Source organism: Schistocerca piceifrons, chromosome 2 (assembly GCF_021461385.2).
Source record: "Schistocerca piceifrons isolate TAMUIC-IGC-003096 chromosome 2, iqSchPice1.1, whole genome shotgun sequence".
Classification (NCBI taxonomy): Eukaryota; Metazoa; Arthropoda; class Insecta; order Orthoptera; family Acrididae; genus Schistocerca; species Schistocerca piceifrons.
This window is the reverse complement of record NC_060139.1, coordinates 620,958,226-620,982,863: the sequence shown is the minus strand read 5'-3', so window position 1 is coordinate 620,982,863 and position 24,638 is coordinate 620,958,226. Positions and strand designations below refer to the sequence as shown.

The 24,638-nt window shown below is 40.3% G+C and overlaps 1 protein-coding gene across 1 annotated transcript in view; it reads right to left on the bottom strand.

Annotated features, from left to right (window-relative positions):
• The window catches only part of LOC124777195 (DNA-directed RNA polymerase, mitochondrial), a 283,528-nt gene that overhangs the window by 82,002 nt on the left and 176,888 nt on the right, over positions 1 to 24,638 (bottom strand). The window contains exons 15-16 of the mRNA XM_047252510.1: positions 2,620 to 2,841; positions 2,377 to 2,538 (exon numbers count right to left, since the gene is read on the bottom strand). Coding sequence (XP_047108466.1) covers positions 2,377 to 2,538; positions 2,620 to 2,841 — 384 coding nt within the window. The remainder of the gene's footprint in view (positions 1 to 2,376; positions 2,539 to 2,619; positions 2,842 to 24,638) is intronic.

The window sequence follows — 24,638 nt, the reverse complement described above, 5'->3', positions numbered from 1 at the left end:
TTGTAAGCCATCAACAATCCTGTAGCTGTGCAGTGTCAGTTGCTCTGCCCATAACAGGATCTATGAGGTTACATAAACATTTTCATTGTTTAATCTTTCTTAAGTGTTCTAGAAATCATTAACACATCACTGCCAATGTAGGGCAAGATGACCAGTCTATTTAGACAATCTGATTCTTCTGAATGCTTCCTTGTTCACTCAAGCAGGCCAAAAAGCACATTGCACCTCTTGCTCAAACAATACATTCTGATGGAAAGTTTTCCATAGGTAACTAAATACTTCTTGTAAACATTCCATATCAGAGTTAGCTCAAAAAAGAAGGTAGTAAGGCTAAAGTTCTGACATTCTGTCAACAACATCATCAGTAGAGAGAATGCACAAGATCATACAGAAACAGGATGGAGAAGAAACTCAACTGTGTCCGGGTCGAAGGGCTCATCCAAAGATTCACTGTAATCAGTTTACAGAAATCATGGAGAACTTACACCTAAATATCTACATGATGGTTTGAACCCCACCCCTGAAATTAGGTCCAGTACTTTAACTGCCTTGTCTATGATGACTCGAGTTCAATGTGTAAGTACTCTCACAAGTCCACTGTGTTAGGATGGGTAGTTACAGCTTGTTGCGAAGACGCTGGCTTCCAATAAACTACATAAGCTATCACCTTGTCTACACATTGCTACATTTTCCTCCACCTCATGATAAACTGAATCCATTCACAGTCAGTATCAAAATATCATAAAATTTCAGCAAAGCCATCTGTCACAATGTCTGAGAGCACCAGGAAAATTAATTGCACAGGTGAGCTTCTAACAAATATAATGAAATATACACATCAAAAAGAGTTTTGCATTATCCCAGTTCCCAGAACTCCTGAAGACAGACATTGACTGTGGATGTTGTATCACAGACACAGTCCCTTTGACTGTTCAGAGATGTCACTAAACCTGTCCACAGATGTAAACAACCATGCATGAGCAGTGCCTATTAGATGGAGGGGGTCCGACAGCCGATCAGTTCCAGTCATTCCACCCGATCAGTTCCAGTTGTTCCACCAGGAAGGAGGTACACAACTTGTGTTGTCTATAGTTCAACTACGCCTAGATGGTAAATACCGTGGTTCAATCATGTCTGCATTGTTACTTCATGCCGGGAAGGGCTCTCAACAACAGAAGTGTCCAGGCGTCCCAGAATGAACCAAAGCGATGTTGATCGGACATGGAGGAGAGACACAAAGAGACAGGAACTGTCAATGACATGCCTCGCTCAGGCCGCCCAAAGGCAACTACTGCATTGGATGACCACTATCTATGGATTATAGCTCAGAGGGACCCTGACAGCAACACCACCATGCTGAATAATGTTTTTTGTGCAGCCATAGGATGTCGTGTTACCACTCAAACTGTGCGCAATGGGCCGCATGATGCGCAACTAAACTCCAGACGTCCATGGCGAGGCCCATCTTTGCAACCGTGATGCCATGCAGAGTGGTACAGATGGGCCCACCAACATGCCAAATGGACTGCTCAGATTCTCTTCACTGATGAGCGTTGCATATGCCTACAACCAGACAATCATCGGAGATGTGTTTGGAGGCGCCTTAGACACACTTTCCAGCGAGTGCAACAAGGTGGAGGTTCCAGCTGTTTTGGGGTGGCATTGTGTGGGGTGATGTATGCTGCTGGTGGTCATGGAAGGTGCCATAACAGCTGTACGATACGCGAATGCCATCCTCCGACTGATAGTGCAACCATATCGGCAACATATTGGTGAGGCATTTGTCTTCGTGGACGACAATTTGCACCCGCATGGTGCACATCTTGTGATGAATTCCTTCAGGATAACAACATCGCTAACTGGAGTGGCCAGCATGTTCTCCAGAAATGAACACTATTGAATATGCCTGGGATAGATTGAAAAGGACTGTTTATGGATGACGTGACCCACCAACTATTCTGAGGGATCTACACCAAACCGCCGTTGAGGAGTAGGATAACGTGGACCAACAGTGCCTCGATGAACTTGTGGATATTAAGCCATGACGAATACAGGCATGCATCAATGCAAGAGGATGTATTACAGGTACCAGTATGTACAGCAGTCTGGACCACCACCTCTGAACGTCTCACTGTATGATGGTACAACATGCAATGTGTGGTTTTCATGAGCAATAATAGGAGTGGAAATGATGTTTATGTTGATCTCTATTCCAATTTTCTGTACAGGTTCTGGAGCTCTTGCAACCGAGGTGATGCAAAACTTTTTTTGATGTGTGTACATTATGTTTTAAATGTGAGGAATATACACAAAATCATTATTCTTTGAAATAGTTGGACTTCAGCAATGTTAAAATAAAATATCATTACAACTCACTTTCAGCCACTTTAATCCATGTGGTCCCAATGGTTGTCCCTTGGCAAACTGTAGCAGCGATCTAGCCATATCCGATCCCAAGTGATTTAAATGTGGAGGACATGGGTACACTCTTCCACGGAAATCCATATTATGCGGTAACCAGAAGATTTTATCACGAAACTGAAAAATGCATTTTTTGAAAATCTTCTACATATAACATACAATAAAATATTACCATTTTCCAAATGTCTTTGTTCTTACATGATTTGCAAGGGACAGTCTGTACAAGGCATCACACCACAGACTGTACATTTCTGCTTTCTGTCGGCGCAGTAACATACGTTTCCGATACACTTCATACCTCTCAACTTTTGTCATCTCTGGTGTTACAGCATCTGGTGCAGGGCAAGCTGAAGGAGGCAGTGGTATATCAAGCTTCTTTGAGCCACCATTGTTGAAAACGTTGATCACTACATCCAGAATCTTGGGTGCAAAATTTAAAAAAAAAGCAGTAGTGTTAATTTTCACAAACTGTACAATAAAATATGGAAAGGTTAATTAAAATAGAAATTTAATAAAAACACAAACTGTAGAAATGGTTTTCGGGTGAGATTTAGATGTCATTGTAAAATCTCCATAATATTTTTTCAGCTCAAACGACCAACATCCTCAGGTGTGATGAACACACTGCTGAGCTATGACGGTAGCCATGTATTTGTGACAGTCCAAGTGGGAATTGTATAGAAACCAAATTTGCCACCTTCATGCCAGTGCATTTTCAAACACAATACGAGGGTGGTGTGAAAAGTTCTCAGAATCATCACAAGAGGTCAGCATTAGCACAATGAGTTGTTCACGTTATATTCATTGGACTGTCACCTGTAAACACGTGCCACGACAGTGCTCTTGGAAGAAAGCTGGTTCGTGACGTGGCTTTATTGTTGTTCCCGCACAGTGAGCAGTGATTAATTATTTTGCAAAGAAAGGTATGAAAGCAAAAGACGTTCATGCTGATTTCCAGAATACACTGGGGGACTCTGCTCCTTCATATTCAACTATTGTCAAGTGGAAAAATGAATTTAAATTTGGTCGGGAGAGCTTAGATGATGATCCACGCAGTAGTCAGCCAAGATGTGTCACTACTCCAGAATTCATTGCAAAAGTGCACAAAATGTCATGGAGGATCACAGATTGAAAGTGCATGAAATTGCTCACAGTTTCAAGATGTGATCTGAAAGGGTATATCACATTTTAACTGAAGAATTAGAAATGAAAAACTTATCTGTAAGATGGGTGCCATGACTCTTGACACTGAGTAAAAAATGCATGCCGTCACCATGGCAAAATTACACGAACTAAGGTATGAATTGTCGCCACATCCACCTTATTCACCTGATGTGGCTCCGTCAGACTTCCAGCTCTTCCTAAAACTGAAAATTTTGCTTGGTGGTCAAAGATTCACTTTAAACAAAGAATTGATAGCCGGAGTTTACAATTATTTTGCAGGCCTGGAGAAAACTCATTTTCGAAATGGGATCAAGGCACTGGAAAATCGTTGGACCAAGTGCATTAATCTACAAGGAGACTACATTGAAAAACAAAAAAAAGTTTAAGTGATGTAAGTACTTTTTTCTATCCTGTTCTGAAAACTTTTCAAACCATGCTCATAATTTAAACAGTTCTCATTCCCTAATTAAAATATTAACAACTGTAATAAACTGTAAACATGAAATAATTCAGGAGTGGCACTGAAAATCAGGCCAAGAAATGCATAAATTTAGATATTAACAATAAATGGTGAATACTATTACAGAATATAAAGACATGCAAAAATCCAATGTACATTAAATACACATTTTGGAGAGAGAAAAAAGACCAGGCAGAAATAACATAACATTACAAGTGAATGGAAAAGATAGATTGTGCATCCATTTCCAATTAAAAGTGAACAGGAGAAATATCAAAATGAAATAAATACACATAATGACAAAATTTTGTTTTCCATGTAACTAGTCTTATATTACAGTCCAGTAGCGTCACAAGAGGTGACAGGAATGAACAGTTAAATAATAAATGATAAAGACAGGCCAGTTTGAGAACATTTTTCCACATAAGAGGCTTATCATTTGGTGTGCCATCTCCTCTTCCTTAACTTTGTACTTTTTCACCCATGTCAGTTTTAACTGCTAATTATGACACATTCTGTACACAATTCTTGCACCTGGGAATCCCTGGCACCCCTCCCAGCTTGACATCAGAAGTGGGCACAATTAATTGTGAAACATCCTGTATAGAAATTGTACAAGAGTGATCCCTGTGGTGTCCCTGTCAGTTTGGCACCCCGAACAGTGGCTTGTGTCATGTGGGCCTTGAACTGGTCCTGATAATATGACATAGTAAACACTAAAGAGCAGTTTCATTTCAATATCCACTAACTGGATACTGGAAAAATAACAACCAAATTATAAAACCAAAAAGAATGAATAGAAACATTATTTTATAAAACATTTAACATAATTTTTTTGAAAATATTAATCCTAATTAGATTAGATTGTTGGCACTATTAAGCGCACTTATTTATTCTACTGGTGTTTGAGGATGTGATTTTAATGCAGTAGCTGAGACAACTCTAGCTGCGAAGCAGTAAGAAAGTCAAATGTGACTCCTTTTTATGTAACTGAATTCAACCCTTCCAAATGGCACGTCTGTGGCCAGAGGACAGAAATGGCTCCATGCTGGCAGCTAGATTCATATGATTCAACTGGGCAGCTCAGCAGTCCAGTCTGTCACACACAACCCTGCAGATTGTCTATTTATTTGAATGGCACCTTACAAATCTGAAGTAATTCGCAAGATGTTTTTCTTAACCTATAAATTGTTCTTTATCTTTAATAATACTGATCAATTATGAAGGTTTTTCACTTTCACAATTTATATAACTAGTAATTATAATATTCTGCATTATTTCTTTACAACTTTCAATAAATTTAAGAGTCTCTGTTGGTCCATCATGGCCTGGGGACATTGCGTGGTAAGTAATCTTCAATGTCAATACACTTCAACAAGAGCCTTACACTTTAAGATATTTTATTTTATTCTGAAAGCAACCAATTTTGGATTTCATTTTGCTATCTTCAGGCCCATACACTTTTATCCAAATAAACGAACTTGTTATATAGCGCCATAAATCACTGGATATCATGAATTCCAATCATTTTGCAATTGCTTCATACAAAGACATGACAGCAACTGAGCGTGTTGTAACACAAATGGGAGTCAAAACAACTGCTTATGGTAATTGAGAAAACCCAACATTAACACTGTTTTCAACACAGTGCAATATTGTGCTCTGAAGAAAGTGAGGATGGACAGGGAAATATTCTCTCGGTGGTTCTCTAAAACATTTGTACTAGCAGTGAGAAAAAATATGAAGAAGAAAATGCTCCCACTGAAAATTATACTTATTACTGATGATGCTCCCAGTCATCCTTCAGATATGATTCTCAAGTCTGACAGTATACAAGAACAGCCCTGATCCAGCTCCTGGACCAGAGAATTTTGGAATCAATTAAACATTGTTATCAACACGCATTTCTTGTCTCTTTGGTGAAGGAATATGAAGACAATACTACCAAGACTACGCTGAAGGCGTGGAAAGTAATCAACTTAAATCATGATGTTTTCCAAGCAGGCAAAACATGGGATAAAGTGGAGAGTGCTACCACAAACATGAGCTAAAGAAAAGTGTGGCCATCCATTAAATCAGGGATGGATCCGGCACTGAGTGACAGCAATTAGCCAGTCAGTTCAGAATCATCAATTGCTGATACTTTGTACATTGACAAATATGTCCCACAAGCTTCCAGGAGGAGGAGAAATTGATGATGAAGATATTGCTAAGTGGCTAATGAGGAAAACTGTGAGACAGACCAAACTTCAAAAGTGTACACGAAAGTATTGATGGAAGTGGTGAAGAAGAGGACATATGTTTACCATTATCTTAATAATTTTTAGATTGTGTCTGTATTTCCAATTGAATATGCACAGCTTTCATTTCCCCACATGCACTTTGCTTTACTCTACTGAAGCAATACTGGTGGTCTGAAACACATATATATTCTCACTTGCACTGAATATTCATTTCAAGCAACAGAAGAGGCCTCACAAAAGTAAAGGAAAATGAATCCACCAAAATTTATTCAGTTTCTCATAGAAGACATAAAATACAAATTATTAGTGCAGCGGTTCCACAAATATTTGAGATTACCACATTAGGTGTCTCACTTTGTACAATGATGGCCATTAGCTTATTTGTAGGTATTTACTGTTTCACACTGTTAGCATAAATTTGTGATATAAATACAACAAGCGTTCTGAGTCACAATGATAGGTTTTTAAAAATCAGCAAGAAATCACAGGACAGTGACTTTTGCCAGTAAATAGCACACTGTTACTGTTCACTGGTTGTTAGGATGACTTTTCCTTCTGTGTCCATTCCCGAAAAAGAACACACACCATGCAGATTACGCAGCTGTGAAACACTACATGTAAAATTGAAGGGGGATGACTGCTATCATTGCTTTGCGAGATTAAGTGAAATAAGCAGCGATGAGCAAAAATGTGTACTGGACTGGGATTTGAAACCTGGATCTCCTGCTTTCTAGGCAGGTGCAGTAACCACTGTGCCATCCAGGACACAGTGTTATCGCAACTGCATGGACTATCCCAGTACGCCTCACAGACAATCCACACTCCCACTGAGTGACACCTTTCTGCAGTCACTGTCCATTATACTCCTGTTTGCTACTTAAAGATTCCCACAGGAGGTCGGTCGTATTTGTACATTTGCAATGAAGAAAGTGGATCCATTGCCCGGCCAGGCTTATGAATTATTTGAACGCACGGTGTCTCTTCCTCAGATAGATATGCTCAGTAAGAGTGTAGATCAGCTGTGAGGCGAACTGAGATAGTCAGTGCAGTTGCGATAACACTGCATTCTGGATGGCACAGGGGTTACCGCACCTGCCCAGTAAGCAGGAGATCCCAGACCGGTACACATTTTCACTCATCGCTGCTGATTCCCATTAATGTCCCACTGCAGCTGATAGCAGTCATCTCCTTTCAATTTACATATAATGTTTCACAGATGTGGGATCTGTTTGGTGTCCGTTCTTTTGAAGGAATGGACACGATGCATTCACTTGATTCAAAAGCCTGGCTGAGCAATGGATCCACTTTCTTCAGTGTGAATGCACAAATATGTCTGATCTCCTGTAGGAATCGCTAATTAACAGACAGGAGTACAATAGACGGGGACTGTGGATAGGTGGTGCTTGGTGGGAGTGTGGATCGGCCGTGAGGCATACCGAGATAGTCTGTGCAGTTGCACTAACACTGTGTCTCGGATGGCACAGTGGTTACCGCACCTGCTTAGTAAGCAACTGATCCAGAATCGATTCCCGGTCTGGAACGATTTTTGCTTGTCACCGCTGATTCTGCTTAATGTCCCACTGCGTCGGATAGCAGTCATCCCTTTTCAATTTACATCTAGTGTTTCATAGCTGCAGAATATGTGTAGCATCTGTTCTTTTGAAGGAACAGACACTGTGCGTTCAAAGTTGTGTGAATGCGTGCTGTCTATTCCTTCGAAAGAACAGAGACACGCGCATTGACACAGTTTTTTTGTAGTCTGGTCAGACTGTATCAAGTACATGCAGGTTCTAATAGTCAAACAACAGTCTGCACATCTAGTACTGATGAAGTAGTGACTCAGATGTGATTTATCTGTGCATTCACGAATGAGATTTGCAAAATGACTGATGATAATCCTGCCCATGACAACTGTTTTTTGTTGTAGCCAAATTACATCAGGTGGTGGACAGTGAGTATGTGAAGCCGCTGTATAGATTTGGGGTTCTGACATGACCCACTGGAGTGCCTAAGGAGGTACAGAAGACACTGTCCACTATATCGAGATGACTGGTGGTCCCCCCCACTCCTTACAGACTATGACATTTGGTCCATATTATATTAAATTGGCAAAGGCAGGGTTCAACAGCATGATTTGCGAAGGTGTAATGCAGCCTTCTAACAGTCCCTGAGTGTCACCACTACATCTAGTCCTGAAGAAAAGTGGCACATGATGGCCTTGCAGTTACTACAGAGCTCTGAATGCCGAAACGATACCGGACAGATATCCAGGGCTGTTGTTACATGACTATAATTATGCGTTGCATGGTGCTATTACTTTAGTGTCCTAGACTGCACAAAAATGAACACACGGATCCCTGTAACTGGCTGAGACGTTCCCAAGACAGTGATCATCACTCCTCTCAGACTGTTTGAGAGCATGTTTATGACTTTTAGACTCAGAAATGCTGCCCAAGCATGGCAATGCTTCACTGACTCAGGGCTACAAAGCCTAACTTTTCCTTTTGCTTACCTGGATGATATTTTAGTTATTTCATCATTGGCAGCATTTAATGAAACACACCATGGTGTCATCCTACACACTGCTGAATGTGTCTTTGGCCAGTCCCAAGTGGATTTCCTAGAGCACAAGATAACAGCAGCAAGATCGTTACTAGTACCAGAGAGGGTGGAGCCATTTTACAGATTTCATACCCAAATACGGCCAAGCAATTGTGTCCATTTCTCAGCTTGCTAAATCTTTATCGCCGTCAGTAGCCACACACTACTGAGTTACAGGAGCCATTAATTGCAGCACTCACCAGCTCAAAAAATAATGGTAACTTGCCTACAGCATGGACAGATAGCACGTGTATGGCATTTGAAGCGACCAAAAAGAGCACCACAGACGCTGCACTACTGATGCACCTTGAGCCTACTTCACCTCTGGCACTAGTAGCTGATGCCTGCAAGATGGTGATCTGCACAGCATTGCACCAACATTTTAATGACACATGGCAACCACTCATGTTTCTCTCATACAAACTACCACCTTTTTTAAGTTATGGGGCACATATGCCAGAGAACTTCTGGCTGTTTTTGAGTTTGTCAAATACTTCACACCTCACCTGGAAGTTAGAGGCTTTATTATCTACACCAACCATAAACCATTAACTTATGCCTTTCACTAGGACAATACGAACTGTTCACCTAGGCAACACACTCAGTTAATGTTCATCTCGCAGTTCAACATGAACGTCTGGCACATCTCCGGCACTGAGAATGTGGTGGCTGATTGATTGTCTCGGGTTGAAGCATTACTATCATTATCGATTACACCAAATCTGCCGCTGCTCAACACTCAGATCAGGAACTATAATGACTTTTATCAAAGGGAACATCAGCTTTGGATTTCCAAATTATCTAAATTCCAGGGAGTGATGTCAAGTTGTATTCTGACGACCATGACAAAATCGTGGCTAACTATAGCTGTCAGAAGAGCATCTTCACTAGGCTACACAACTTGTCACCCCAATATTCAATCGACGACTCGCCTAGTGACGAATGGTTACCTGTGGCCAGGGATACAGAAAGACTGCCATGAAAGGGCGAGGTGTTGCTTTAAATGCCGATGCAGCAAGAAATACCACCACGTAGAACTTTCTGATCATGTCAGCCCGTTTCAATCACAACCACATTGACATTGTTGGTCCATTGTCTTCACCCGATGCCCAACATTACATACTTAATTATGATAAATCATTACACCCACTAGTTGCAATTGCACCAGTGGATGACATTACAGCGGAAACTCTGGCTTTCACTTTCGTGTTTGTTCTAAACTCAAGAACACTGCAATTTATTTCTCAAACTCTATATACATATGTAAGGCAATGTACAATACAATGAATGACACACCAGTGGACAGGTGGAGCTTTGCGCTCCAGCCTATTAAGCAATTTGTTCCAATAGGTGTGCAGCCAGTAGGATGTGCATGCAACGGCTGTCGTATTAGCAGGCTGAGTGGCCTCTAGTGGCCAAAATAGCACGAACTTAATGCGTAAGCTATGAAGTGTCGCACACACAACATTGATGGTTACAGCACTCCTCTTCCTTTGTGAAGAAGTGAGCACTGTGATCATATCAACTTCTTCTGTTGTTGATGTAGAACGTTGAGTCATGCGACGTGCTGCCACCAGTGCGTAGGGTCAGAGGTGGTGTGAGCACAGGCAGGTGCAGCACCTGCCTCTCTCCAAGAGGCCATATGGTAGGACAGGCAACACTGGTGCAGCTTCCACTTCCATGTCTGACTCTAACCCGAGGGAAGGACATCACTGCAAAGACGGCAGAAAAGATGGTGCCGGCTGCAACAGTGCAGGAGCCAGGGTCTCACTGTGGCCCCGACAACTGAAGGGGGCACCCACAGTAGAGGAAGCAATTGGAAGCAGTTGTGAAGATGTAGGCGGCAGTGGAGAAGGCAAGGGCACTGGCCACAATGTAGAAGATGGCCAGTAAGATGGAGGATGCAGGAGCTGCGGAGGTGCTCCCATGCCGCAGATGCCTACATGCAATTGTAGCTGGATGACGTGTCATGATGGCTTCCCTTTAGCCTTGCAGTTGATGCAGAGGCGTTGGACACAGGTACTCTCGGTTACCGCTGGCACTCATTTCGGCCAGTAGCCAAACCCATGAGCCCAAACAGCTGTGCATTGCTGGAGGTGGTGTTAGCGGATGGCTTAGGGTTGGCCAAAACAGATGCAGCAGAGTTTGGGGCTGATGACTGACAACTCTGTTGGACTCTTACTACTAACAGGGGTGAACCTAAACGAACTGAGGAACCAGTCAAGAGCTACTGCCAGTAATACATCTGAGTTTTAAATATTTGGATGAGTCATTCTGCTTCCCCATTTTGTTGAGGGTGGGAAGGAGGAGATGTGACATGGTGAACATCACTTTTTTTTTTTTTTTTTTTTTTTTTTTTTTTTTTACAAAAATATGTAAATTCCCGAGATGTGAGCTGGGGGCCTTTGTCTGTAACTAATGTATAATGAAGACCTTCCCCTGCAAAAATTTTGGGCAAAGGGGTGAAATTGTTGCCACTGTAGAAGTAGGCAGACAATGCACCACATACGGAAGCTTAGAATAAGCATCAATTACGAGCCAATAGAAATTCCACAAAATTGACATGAATTATTTTCCAAGGCTGTTGTGGATCTGGCCACAGTGACAAGGAAGCATGGGGAACCACCTGATGGTTGGCACACTCTGGGCATGCTGCAACATCTCGTGCTATTTCCCAATCAATCTCTGGGCAAAAAACACGTCTGTGTGCTAACGGCTTTGTATGTGACACACTGCAGTGTGTTCACATGTAACAAATTCATAACCTCATGCCAAAGGGCAGATGGGGCCACAAGCCGAGGAGCAGTGTCCTCTGTAGCTAACAGGAGCACTCTGTCCCAAACAGAAAGACAACTTTGTAAAAAAAAATGGTTCAAATGGCTCTGAGCACTATGGGACTTAACTTCTGCGGTCATCAGTCCCCTAGAACTTAGAACTACTTAAACCTAACTAAGCTAAGGACATCACACACATCCATGCCTGAGGCAGGATTCGAACCTGTGACCGCAGCGGTCGCGCGGTTCCAGACTGTAGCACCTAAAAACGCTCGGCCACTCTGGCCGGCGACAACTTTGTAATGCAAAATAATTTCTCAAAGGATCGGTAGCACAGCCTGGAGGTTTGTCCAGCCAGCCGTGTAGCACAAAAGAAACAACTTTACTTAAAAAGGGATCCATGGCAACCACAGCTGCAATTTTAGTGCTAGTAATAGAAAAACCACCAACATTTTGAGCTTCCACATCTAAATGTGATAAGGCATCAGCATTTGCATGTTGCCCCATACATCAAAAATGTATCTCATAATTTCATCGCGGCAGGAGAAGAGCCCACCACTGTAAGTGAAGTGCGGCTTTATCCAGCAAGAATGCAAAGGGTTAAAAAGAGAGACCAATATTTTGTGGTCTGTGATCAAAGGAAACTTAAGACCCTAACAGAAAAACATGAAATTTTTTTAAAGCATACACCATTGCCAAAGCCTCTTTCCCTATCTGTGAATAGTGCTGTTTGGCTGAATTTACGGATTTAGAGGCATATGCAATAGGGCATTCAGATCCGTTCACATGCTTACAAGTAAGAACAGCACCACGGCCAAGCTGTGCCATGTCCATCACTATCACAAGGTGCTTGTCCAGTTGAAAAGTGACCAAACAAGAGGTCCACTGCAGCTTGGATTTCAACAGCTTTACGGGTCACATACTGGGGACCAATGGAAGGAATATCTTTGTGTCAAGAACGGAACCCATCATGCCTACTAGACAAAAATGATTACTGGAGGAGCCATAATTTCAACAAAGATCTACAATTATTTTTGAACTATTGAAAGAATATGGATGTGAGATATTTTTGAAGCTGATGATCTAAAATTATATCCTTAAATATGATTAAATCTGATATGTATCCAACAAACTGACCAACAAGCTGAGAAATAACACAGTAAAATATTTAGAAATTATATTTTTACTTCTACATCAGTTCTTAAAACCGATACTGAATGTGAAAAGTATGAAGCAGGAAAAAATCAGAAATGAGAGTAGTGCTAGTTATAAACAAAAATAACCACTTAAAAGAGACTTTGACTAATCTTCCTCAAAAGTGAAAATTCAGAGAACAAATCTATTCATATTCACAAAAAATGCCGTTTCAATGAGTTCAATTGAAAGATTACAAATTGCAATGAAAAATAATAAAATAATTTATGGTTGGGTTGGTGATTCAAAGAATATCCATGAAGAAAGGCATGTGATATGAATCTATACAAAATGTAATATTACACCAGATCCTCTTTGAAGGTGAATAACAATTACCAAGGCTGCTGCCCAAATTTGTCAGCGATTAAGTTACTACAATAAGGTTTCTTCAATCACATTTCCTCCGTGAACACTTAGCATGCACAAACAACACAACTTGGTTTCACTCACCTTTTTACTGTTCGCAGATTACAGACGAATTGTTCAACTGTACATGTAGTTGCATGAAAAGCAAGAGCAATAACAGAGCCTTTTTTATGGTATGGGAAAAACTGAGCGTTTATTAGTAACATCAGTGATTGATAGATCTGTAGGTATTTGTGCTCTCATTGACCAAAAGTCATCCCACAGTGTTGCTTCAGATACGAAGTTACCAGCATTAAAATACTTTTGAATTTTCATAGTTATTTTGTCAAATTGTTACTAGTATACCTTTTTCATTTGCTGAGAATGTATTTTAAGTAAACTAAATGGTTCTATAGGCTCAGCTGAAAATGGGGATTGCAAAGAGGAAATTAATGAATCAATATACAAAATGAAATCTGATCATTTACAATACTCATCTAGATTGTTACAGAGATGATTTGGTCTGTTGTTTATTAGTTTGCCTTGGTACGAAAGAATCAACATTTATTTCACCTGGCACATTTTTTGCAGTAGTAAGTATAATTCTTGAGGCTTTGCCGACACACTGTTGACATCTTGAGGTGTCAGGTTTCCTGTCAGATACCAGTGTTGTTCATGTGTAATATTTCGATATCAGGACTCTTTATCTTGATCAGGTGAGACCTGAGACAGCTCATCAAGTGGGATGGGTTTAGTATTTACACCTACAATATTCCCCCTCCATGGTTGGTTCTAGTTGTTCTGACTGCAACCTGCTCCCACTAGAAGCGTCATTTGGCATTTACTCTTCAGCCCGCTGTGCCAGGCTGAGCACTGACATTCTGTCTTTGGTCTGGTGTACCTGTCAATGCACTGGTGTTCTCTTTTTCGGTCTGGTGTGGTTCTAGGTGTTACCACTGTGGTCCGCTCCCACTAGAAGCGTCCTGCAATGTTCTATTTTGAATCCAGTATGCCTGGTGTTCTGTCTGGTGTTCATTCCCCATATTCACACTCTCAGTTCTTCTTTTTGGTGGGTTCTGCTGCTGCCCCTTATTACATTTTCACCGACTCCAGAGCAGGATCCCAAGCTCAACTGAATTGGTACCCAGTATCATAATTCATAAGGTTTTTGGTCACCCTTATCAAAACATAAAATTTAAAAAAATATCCCCTTTTCCTGGGTGAAAATAAAATTTTTCCTGAGTGAAAAATAGCTTTGTTTTGCATGGTAGCTTCTGAAGCACTGAAATTAAGATTGCAATGTGTTTTTGTCAGCCATCATAGCTTATGTCACATGGTCCCATCAGCCAATGACAGCAGATATTCAGAGCATAGGACACGTGATATAGTCAGCCAAGCAACATCACTGTTAAGCAGCTTGAACACACAAAAAGGAAAAGTTAATGAGTTTAATTAATATACACACAGTATAGCTACAAGAAAAGATAACCTTACACAAATAATAAAGGTTGTCAAAATTCTTCCCCCCAAGGGGGGGCGGGGTAGAATCCTAAGAATACAGCTTAAATTGCAGCAGCTGAATATTTCTGACACACATGATTATAAACTCACTGTAGTGCACTGAACATTTCATGTGTTACCTGGCTAAATACATGTTTTGTCAAACACTTTTCTATTACATACTTACTTTTCAATTACATATGAAATTGCTCAAGAATTCATCTCGCCCTATTTTTGAAAGGTAATTACACTTACCATTGTTACTGTATAATTTGTAATCTATGAAAGAACTAAAATAAATATGACAAACTAAACTTGAAACTTGGTCTTTTTTAGCACATGTTAGCCTTTAAGATTCATTATTAAACCTACTCCTCCATTACCCATATCTGATTTTGTATTTATAAGCCCACATTCACCTGACCAGAAGTCTTGCTCCTCCTTTCACCAAACTTCACTAATTCTCACTATGTCCAACTTTAATCTATACATTTCCCTTTTAAAATTTTCTAACCTACCTGCCAAATTAAGGGATCTAACATTCCATGCTCCAATCCCTAGAATGTCAGTTTTGTTTCTCCTGATAATGATGCCTCCTGAGTGGTCTCCACCCAGAGATCCGAATGGGGGACTATTTTACCTCCGTAATACACTGAAGAACCAAAGAAACTGGTATAGGCATCCATATTCAAATAGAGAGATATGTAAACATACAGAAGACGGTGCAGCAGACGGCAATTATATAAGACAACAAGTGTCTGGTGCAGTTATTAGATTGGTTACTGTTGTTACAATGGTAGGTTATCAAGATATAAGTGAGTTTGAATGGGGTGCTATAGTTGCCGCATGACCGGCAGGACACAGCATCTCCTAGCTAGCAATGAAGTGTGGATTTTCCCATACAACCGTTTCATGAATTTACCATGAATATCAGGAATCCGGTAAAACATCAAATCACCAACATCACTGTGACCAGAAAAAGATACTGCATGAATGGGAGCAATGACAACTGAAGAGAATTGTTCAATTTGACAGAAGTGCAACCCTTCCACAAATTGTTGCAGATTTCAATGCTGGGCCATCAACAAGTGTCAGTGTGTGAACTGTTCGATGAAACATCATCGATATGGGCTTTGGGAGTGGAAATCCAACTCATGTACTCTTAATGACTGCATGACACAAGTCTTTACACCTCCCCTGGGCCTGTCAACACTGACATTGGACTGTTGATGACTGGAAACATATTGCCTTGTTGAATGAGTCTGGTTTCAATTTGTATCGAGCAGAGGGACAAGTACGGGTATGGAAACAACCTCACGGATCCATGGACCCTGCATGTCAGCAGGGGACTATTCCATCTCGTGGAGGCTCTATAATGTGTGTGGGGGGGTGTGCATTTGGAGTGATATGGGACCCCTGACACATACAGATACAACTCTGACAGGTGACATGTGCGTAAGCATCCTGTCTGATCACCTGCATCCATTCATGTCCATTGTGCATTCTAGCAGGACAACGCCATGGACCACACATCCAGAATTGCTACAGAGTGGCTCCAGGAACACACTTCCCAGATTAAACACTTCTGCTGGCCACCTAACTCCTCAGAGATGAACATTATTGAGCATATCTGTGATGCCTTGCAATGTGCTGTTTAGAAGAGATCTCTACCCCCTCGCACTCTTACATATTAATGGATAACCCCGCAGGATTCATGGTATCAGTTCCCTCCAGCACTACTTCAGACAGTAGTCGAGTCCATGCCATGTCATGTTGCAGCACTTCTGCATGCTTGCAGGGGCCCTACACAATATTAGGCAAGTGTACTGGTTTGTTTGGCTCTTCAGTGTATTTTACCTGAGAGGACATCATCATCATTTAACCACATAATAAAGTGGCATTCCCTCAGCAAAAATTATGGCTGTAGTTTCCCCTTCCTTTCAGTACCAGCACAGCAATGCTGCTTTGGTTGATGTTGCCAGGCCAGTTCAATCAATCAACCAGACTGTTGCCCCTGCAACTACTGAAAAGGCTGCTGCCCCCTCTTCAGGAACCACATGTTTGTCTGGCCTCTCAACACATATCCCTCCGTTGTGGTTGCACCTACGGTATGGCTATCTATATTGCTGAGGCACACAAGCTTCCCCATCAACAGTAAGGTCCATGGTTCATGGTGGGGGAGTCATGGTTAATAATGAATTAAAAAACAGGAATGCAGATAAGCTACTATGAACAATATAGTGAACACATCACTGTAGCCAAGATAGACATGAAGCCCATGCCTACCACAGTAGTATAAGTTTACATGCCAACTAGCTCTGCAGATAATGAAGAGATTGCAGAAATGTGTGATGAAATAAAAATATTATTCAGATAATTAAGGGAGATGGTAAGTTAATAGTCATGGGGGCCTGGACTAGGGCTAAGGAATGAAAGAGGAAGCCACCTGGTAGAAGTTTGCACAGAGTATTACTTAATCATAGCTAACACTTGGTTTAAGAATCATGAAGCAAGTTGTATACATGGAAGAGACCAGGAGACACTGGAAGGATTCATACAGATTATGTAATGGTAAGACAGAGGATTAGAAACCAGGTTTTAAATTGTAAGACATTTCCATGGGTAGATGTGGACTCTGACCACAATTTATTGTTTATGAAATGTAGATTAAAACTGAAGAGACTGCAATAACGTAAGAATTTAAGGAGATGGGATCTGGATAAACTGAAAGAACCAGAGGTTGTAGAGAGTTTCAGAGGGAGCATTAGGGAACAATTGACAAGAACAGGGGAAAGGAATACAGCAGAACAGGTAGTTTTGAGAAACAAAACAGTGAAAGCAGCAGAGGATCAAGTAGGTGAAAGACGAGGGCTAGTAGAAATCCTTGGGTAATTCATGAGATACTGAATTTAATTGATGAAAGGAGAAAATATATAAATGCAGTAAATGGAGCAGGTGAAAAGAATACAAACACCTCAAAAATGAGATCAACAGGAAGTGCAAAATGGCTAAGTGGGGATGGCTAGAGGATAAGTGTTAGGCTGTAGAGGCATATATCACTAGGGGTAAGATAGATGCTGCCTACAGGAAAATTAAAGAGATCTTTGGAGAACAGAGAACCACCTGTATGAATATGAAGAGCTCAGATGGAAAACCAGTCCTAAGCAAAGAAGGGAAACCAGAAAAGTGGAAGGAGTACACAGAGGGTCTATACAAGGGCGATGTACTGAAGAGCAATATTATGGAAATGGAAGAGGACACAGATGAAGATGAAACGGGAGATGTGATACTGTGTGAAGTATTTGACAGAGCACTGAAAGACCTAAGTCAAAACAAGACCCCGGGAGTAGACAAAGTTTAGTTAGAACTACTGATAGCCTTGGAAGAGCCAGCCATGACAAAACTCTCCTATTTGGTGAGCAAGATGTAGAAGACAAGCAAAATACCCTGAGACTTCAAGAATAATATAATAATTCTAATTCCAAAGAAAACAGATGCTGACAGGCGTGATAATTACTGAACTATCAGTTTAATAAATCATGGCTCCAAAATACCAACATGAATTCTTTACAGATGAATGAATAAACTGGTAGAAGCTGACGTTGGGGAAGATCAGTTTGGATTCTGGGGAAAGATAGGAACACATGAGGTAATACTGACCCTACGACTTACTGTAGAAGATAGGTTAAGAAAAGGCAAACCTACGTTTATAGCATTTGTAGATTTAGAGAAAATTTTTAACAATGTTAACTAGAATTCTCTCTTTCAAATCCTGAATGTGGTAGGGGTAAAATACAGGGAGCAAAAGGCTACTTACAGTTTGTACAGAAACCAGATAGCAGTTATAAGAGTCGAGGGACACGAAAGGGAAGCAGTGATTGAGAAGGGAGTAGCCTATCCCCAATGTTATTCAATCTGTATGGAGAAGAAATAAGAACCTTGATATTTGCTGATGACATTGTAATTCTGTCAGAGACAGCAAAGGATTTGGAAGAGCAGTTGAACAGAATGGACGGTGTCTTGAAAGGCGGATATAAGATGAACATCAACAAAAGTGAAATGAGGATGATAGAATGTAGTCGAATTACATCAGGTGATGCTGAGGGGACTAGGTTAGAAAACGAGAAACTTAAAGTAGTAGATGGGTTTTACTACTTGGGCAGCAAAATAACTGATAATGGACAAAGTAGAGGGGATATAAAACGTAGATTGGTGATGGCAAGGAAAATGTTTCTAAAGAAGAGAAATTTGTTGACATCGAGTATAGATCTAAGTGTCAGGAAGTCTTTTCTGAAAGTATTTGTATGGAGGGTAGCCACATATGGAAGTGAAACATGGACAGTAAACAGCTTAGACAAGAAGAGAGTGGTAGCTTTTGAAATGTGGTGCTGAAGATTAGACGGGTAGATCATGTAACTAATGAAGACATACTGAATAGAATTGGGGAGAAGAGGAATTTGTGGTAAAACTTCACTAGAAGAAGGAATCGGTTGGTAGGACACTTTCTGAGGCATCAAGGGATCACCAATTTAGTATTGGAGGGAAGAGTGGAGGGGTAAAAACCATAGATGGAGACTAAGAGATGAATACACTAAGCAGATTCAGAAGGATGTAGGTTGCAGCAGTTACTCAGAGATGAAGACGCTTGCGCAGGATAGAGTAGCATGGAGAGCTACATCAAATAAGTCTTTGTACTGAAGAACACAACAACAACAACAAGTCTTTCTGATATATAAAACAAAAATGTACCAGTAAAATTTTAAATAATGGCTTAAACAGCTTGTCTTCTAGGCCCAAAATTTTTCTCAATGGCTGGTTCCTGAAGTGTTAAGTTTTGTATGGTAGTCAACCACTTTGTGATTTAAGGAATTCATTGCACATTCTCACTTGTAACCTAATTCATCTTGAGTAAAAGGAAATTTACTTTTGAAGTAAAACTTCTAAAACCACCATTTTCAATATTTTCCCACAACCTGTTAGACATGTAAACATTTGTAACTTCATGCACATTGAAAGCTGTTTGTTGTTACTAAATATTGTACAGTTTTTGTCCTAAAGCATTTGACACATTCTGCTGCTGGCAGATGCTTGTGGGAGCACTGTGTTTTGTTGTAAATGGTGGGTTTTCTTGGCAGCTAAAGTTTTAATTTGGTGTTATTCTCTCATTTACGTTTTATTGCTATAGTATTATTTTGCCATAGCAGGTTAAAGTAAAATTCTTCGTTTGAGTATCAGTACTTACCAGCCAAAATTACAAAAATTTAACTGAAAAATAAAACAATAAAAAAAACCTGGAATTCTAAAAAAATTTCAGGTTTTTTCCGCATTTTTGTGAATGAAAAAATTCCTGTGTTTTTTTTTTCAGATTTCCCGAGACATTTATACCCTGTTGTAACACTGTACATTATCTAGGGGTCTGTGCCAGAACCTTTGTTTCACCATAGTTTGTGGAATAATTGAGTTCCAAGACAGTGCTTGGCAATGGCTGACTTGAAACTTCCTGGCAGATAAAAACTGTGTGTCGGACCAAGACTCGAACTCAGGACCTTTGCCTTTTGCGGGCAAGTGCTCTACCGACTGAGCTACCCAAGCACGACTCACGCCCCGCCCTCACAGCTTTAATTCTGCCAGTACCTCATCTCCTACCTCCCAAACTTCACAGAAGCTCTCCTGTGAACCTTGCAGAATTAGCACTCCTGGAAGAAAGGATAATGTGGAGACATGGTTTAGCCACAGCCTGGGGGATGTTTCTAGAATGAAATTTTCACTCTACAGTGGAGTGACAATTTCATTCTAGAAATGGCTGACTTACTTATCTGTCTTAGAAAGTTGTGCCCCTGATGTTCTTTGTATCTGATGTCCACTGTCCTAGTTGTTTGGCCAACGTACAATAAGTAATACTGCCAAAGTATCTTATAAATTACAGGTTTCCATAGTCCCACGACATCTTTCACTTTTCCTCTTACTTTTGTAGGTGAACAGAACAAACACTTGATGTTATGCTTCTTGTAAGTCCTGCACATTTTGGCAGAAATAGATCCTGCAAAGGGCAGATAAACCACAGTCTCTGCTTCACCTTGTTTTTCTACTAGATACTGTGACACAGTGGCTGGATAATGGGGACTTTTGAATTTGTTTGGCCTTGTGTCCATTTTTGCAGAACACTGGTTGCAGATGCTCAGTTTCAAGTGCAGCAGAAACAGAGTATCTACAAGGTCTGTTCACAAAATTCTAGAACTTTGTCCAAAAATTCTTTTATGCTTACCTTTTAATTATTGTGCATGGTCTCCTTCGAAACTCTCTCCTCCACAATTGATACACCACTCCCAATGCCATTTCCACTAGTGGAAGCAGTCTTGGTATGCCTCTTGCTGGATCGTGTGAAGTGACATCCACAAATTTTCTTTTATCTTGCCTATCATTGTAAGTCTTTGTCCTTTCAATGGGGTTTTTGGCCTTGAAAATAAAAAAAGTCTGCAGTGGCCAAGTCTGGAAAGTGTGGAGGATGAGGCAGCACAGTGATTTTGTTTTTTATGCAATAGCCGTGCACCAACATGGATGAATGTGTGGGTGTATTATCATGACGGAAGAGCCATGAATTGTCCCGCAACATTTCATGCAGTTTCCTTCTCACATTTTCTCTCAGGCGTTGCAACACATCCCAATACTACCATCGATTAACTTTGTCCCTGTGGCACGAATTCATGATGAACTAATCCTTCAAAGTCTAAGAAAACTATTAGCATGGATTTGACATTTGACATGAGCCAACAAGCTCTTTTTGATCTTGGAGAACCTTCCCCACGCCATTGTGAAGACTGCACCTTTGTCTCAACATCATAACCATGGAACCACATCTAATCACCAGTTATGATCCTCTTAAGGAAAATCTCATTCTCATTTGTGCAATCCAAAAGCTCTTCACAGATTGTGAGGCGAAGGTCTTTCTGATCTTGACTCATGAGCCTGGGACAAACTTGTTGCCAACATGATGCATTTCAAGATGCTGTGTCAGGATTTCATGACATGATCCAACTGAAATGGTACATTCTTCTGTAATCTCTTGGGCAGCCACTCTTCAACTGTCATGCACAATTTTGTTGACGTTCCTGATGTGAGCGTCGTCGGTAGATGTCGAATAGCTTCCTGAATGAGGGTCATCTTTGGCTTCTGTCTGGCCATTTTTAAACGGTGAAAACCAATCAACACTGAATACAGCCTAAGCACTCATCACTATAGGCTTCCTGCACCATTTGGTGTGTCACTGTAAGGGTTTTCTTGAGTTTCATGCAAAATTTAATGCACACATGTTGCTCTTCTAACTGTGCTACCTTGAATTTGCGAACTGTACAATGCAACATTCTACTCAACACAGCACTTAACAATAACTAACAGACATGCAACAATGAAACTTCCAGCAATTACACACTTAACATAGGCATGTACAGGGATGCCAATCACATTTCGCTCTAACATGCCACTGGCACGAAATTATGAATGTTCCAGAATTTTTAGAAAACAGACCTCTTATCAGTGTTCTGCAAAAATGGACAAATGGCCAAACAGTTTCAAAATATTACCAGCTTAGGTAAGAAGTTTATATCTTGTACAATGATATTTATTTTTAATAAATCCAACCAAACAACCATTAAATGAATTAAAAAGCCACACATATTGAAGAATATTTGCTTTATGCTACAAGAGACACAACAGCTCTGGAGTGAGTGCAAGCACTGTTCAGTTGGTATGCCATATCTTGGATTAGCATTACCATCTTGAGAGAAATTCTCCACCTGGTTCACCTTCTGTTAGTGATACACTGTTGGCTTCAATATTTCAAAATTGGTGCCACTGAGAATATACATGAGTGCACACAGTTCCATGAGAAACTTTTACAAATACAGTGGCAATAAATGCCTCTTTACAATCTCTTCCCATGTTTTGTGGAAACAGTATGCAAAATTTACATAGACCTCATTTCAAATATGCCAAGATGTTGGCCACAGTGTATACTGAAATGATCAGGCATGGTGAAAGACCCCATGGTTTCAGAAATTATAATTTACATAGCTTTAGTTTTCTTATCGGGTCCAGCAGTTTCTCAGTACTTCACTTTTTGACAAATCAGAGTTTTTGTACGCTGACATTTTTGTATTCTCAGAGACCAGTTCAGTTTCAACAGATTTCAGCTGTCATATTCAGATCTTCTGGAAATAATATTACTGTGCATGATTTGCGCAACCATAATATTATTTCCAGAAGATCTGGAGATGACAGCTAGCCCCTATCAAAACTGATCATTGAGGAAGTAAAAAAATATTTCAACAGACAATCTTGGCTGCAAAATTCTTATCACCACTAAATACCAGACCATGCCCAAAAACATGTGCAACTTGTATTTCCTTTCTGTTTGATAGACACTGTATCATTATGAACATAAACAACAATGTCAAAACTTGGTTCTACTCATGATCTTAATATGCCAGACATTGAAGTTACTGATTTTTGTGTAACTTCACTTCCAGAAGTTCCCACTGATACTGCACCGTCATTTCCTTTCATTCATTGTTACTGTTAACTTAATCCCCCACTCCTTTTTAAAATATTTCTAATATCGTTCTCTCTCTAAAAGAGGAGGAAAATTCAGTATAGAATGGAATGTATTACCTGATGAAGCTAAATGTTGCTCTGGCCACTGGAGAACTGTATTTGTGTTACAAGGCACTATTGTATTCCAGCCTGGTAACCAATTAATTGTTTAATAATCGTCTGTGTGCATTTCAGTGCATGAAGGTTTATCAGTCTATACAAATACTGTGATATAGATCTCCATATTCTATTTGCTGGGATGTGATTACGACAATGACAATGGAGTCACTTTGGCTCAGGCAACACTCATCTTTGCCGAGTTGTAAATTATCCGATACATACGTCACAGCAAACTAAATTTCTTGTTAATAGTTTAATAAGGAAATACTGGTAGCCATTCAGTGCATATCCAGATATTACATACATGTAGAAAATAGCAGAGTGAACTTAATCAGTACTGTGATTTAAGAAAATCCATAAAACACAATTAACAATTTTTGTCACTCAAAACCAAATTAAGAATATTGGAAGATGTGTGTCAGAAGTTGATGTTTTTAGAAAAGTGTAAGCACTGTAGATGTACTGTCCAGAGAGTGTAAAGCTGACAGCTTTATCGCCTTCTCACGTTGTTGGTATACATCATTTTTACTATCAATGGCACCAGTTGCTGACTCCTGCTGGGCCATGCCAGCCAGCCCTGAAGAATATGAATGTTCATCGTTTCCAGCTTTAGCCCACTGAAGACCACAGGATCAGCCTGATTTTGGGTCTGAACGTCTGGTCCTGGAAGAGGTGTTTCCTTGTTCTTAAATAGATGTAATACACTAAACTAACTCACCAAGCTTCCTCGTACAGATTACACTTTCTGGATGTTTCCAGCGCAGTAATATCAAGCTCATGATGAAGACAACAAAGCTGCTGTTAAGTGATCGTTAAGACATAGCACAGCGTGGACGGTACTGCATGTGGTGTTATATGAAACCAAACAATGCCCCAGGAAGTGTTGCATTTAACCATTGCTCATTATGTCAAAAAGACTATGATGAAGAATTTGATTTCACAACAGCTGGGATATGCCTTGTTCCCAACTTGACAACAATACTTCAAAGAAGGCAATCAAGGATGGTGCCATGACAAACAAGAGTGTTTTTTTCTGGCTTAATTTGATCTGCAGTAGAGCTACAACTGGCTAAATGACAGCTATTGCAGAATCATAGGAAATCACTTCTAGAATTGTATGAGAATTTTATAATGAATAAAAACTCAGTACTCTAAATTCCAGAGGGAGCTGAGCACCTCCTCTTTTATGATGTATGATGTTAGTAGCTTCTGATGTTCAAACTATTT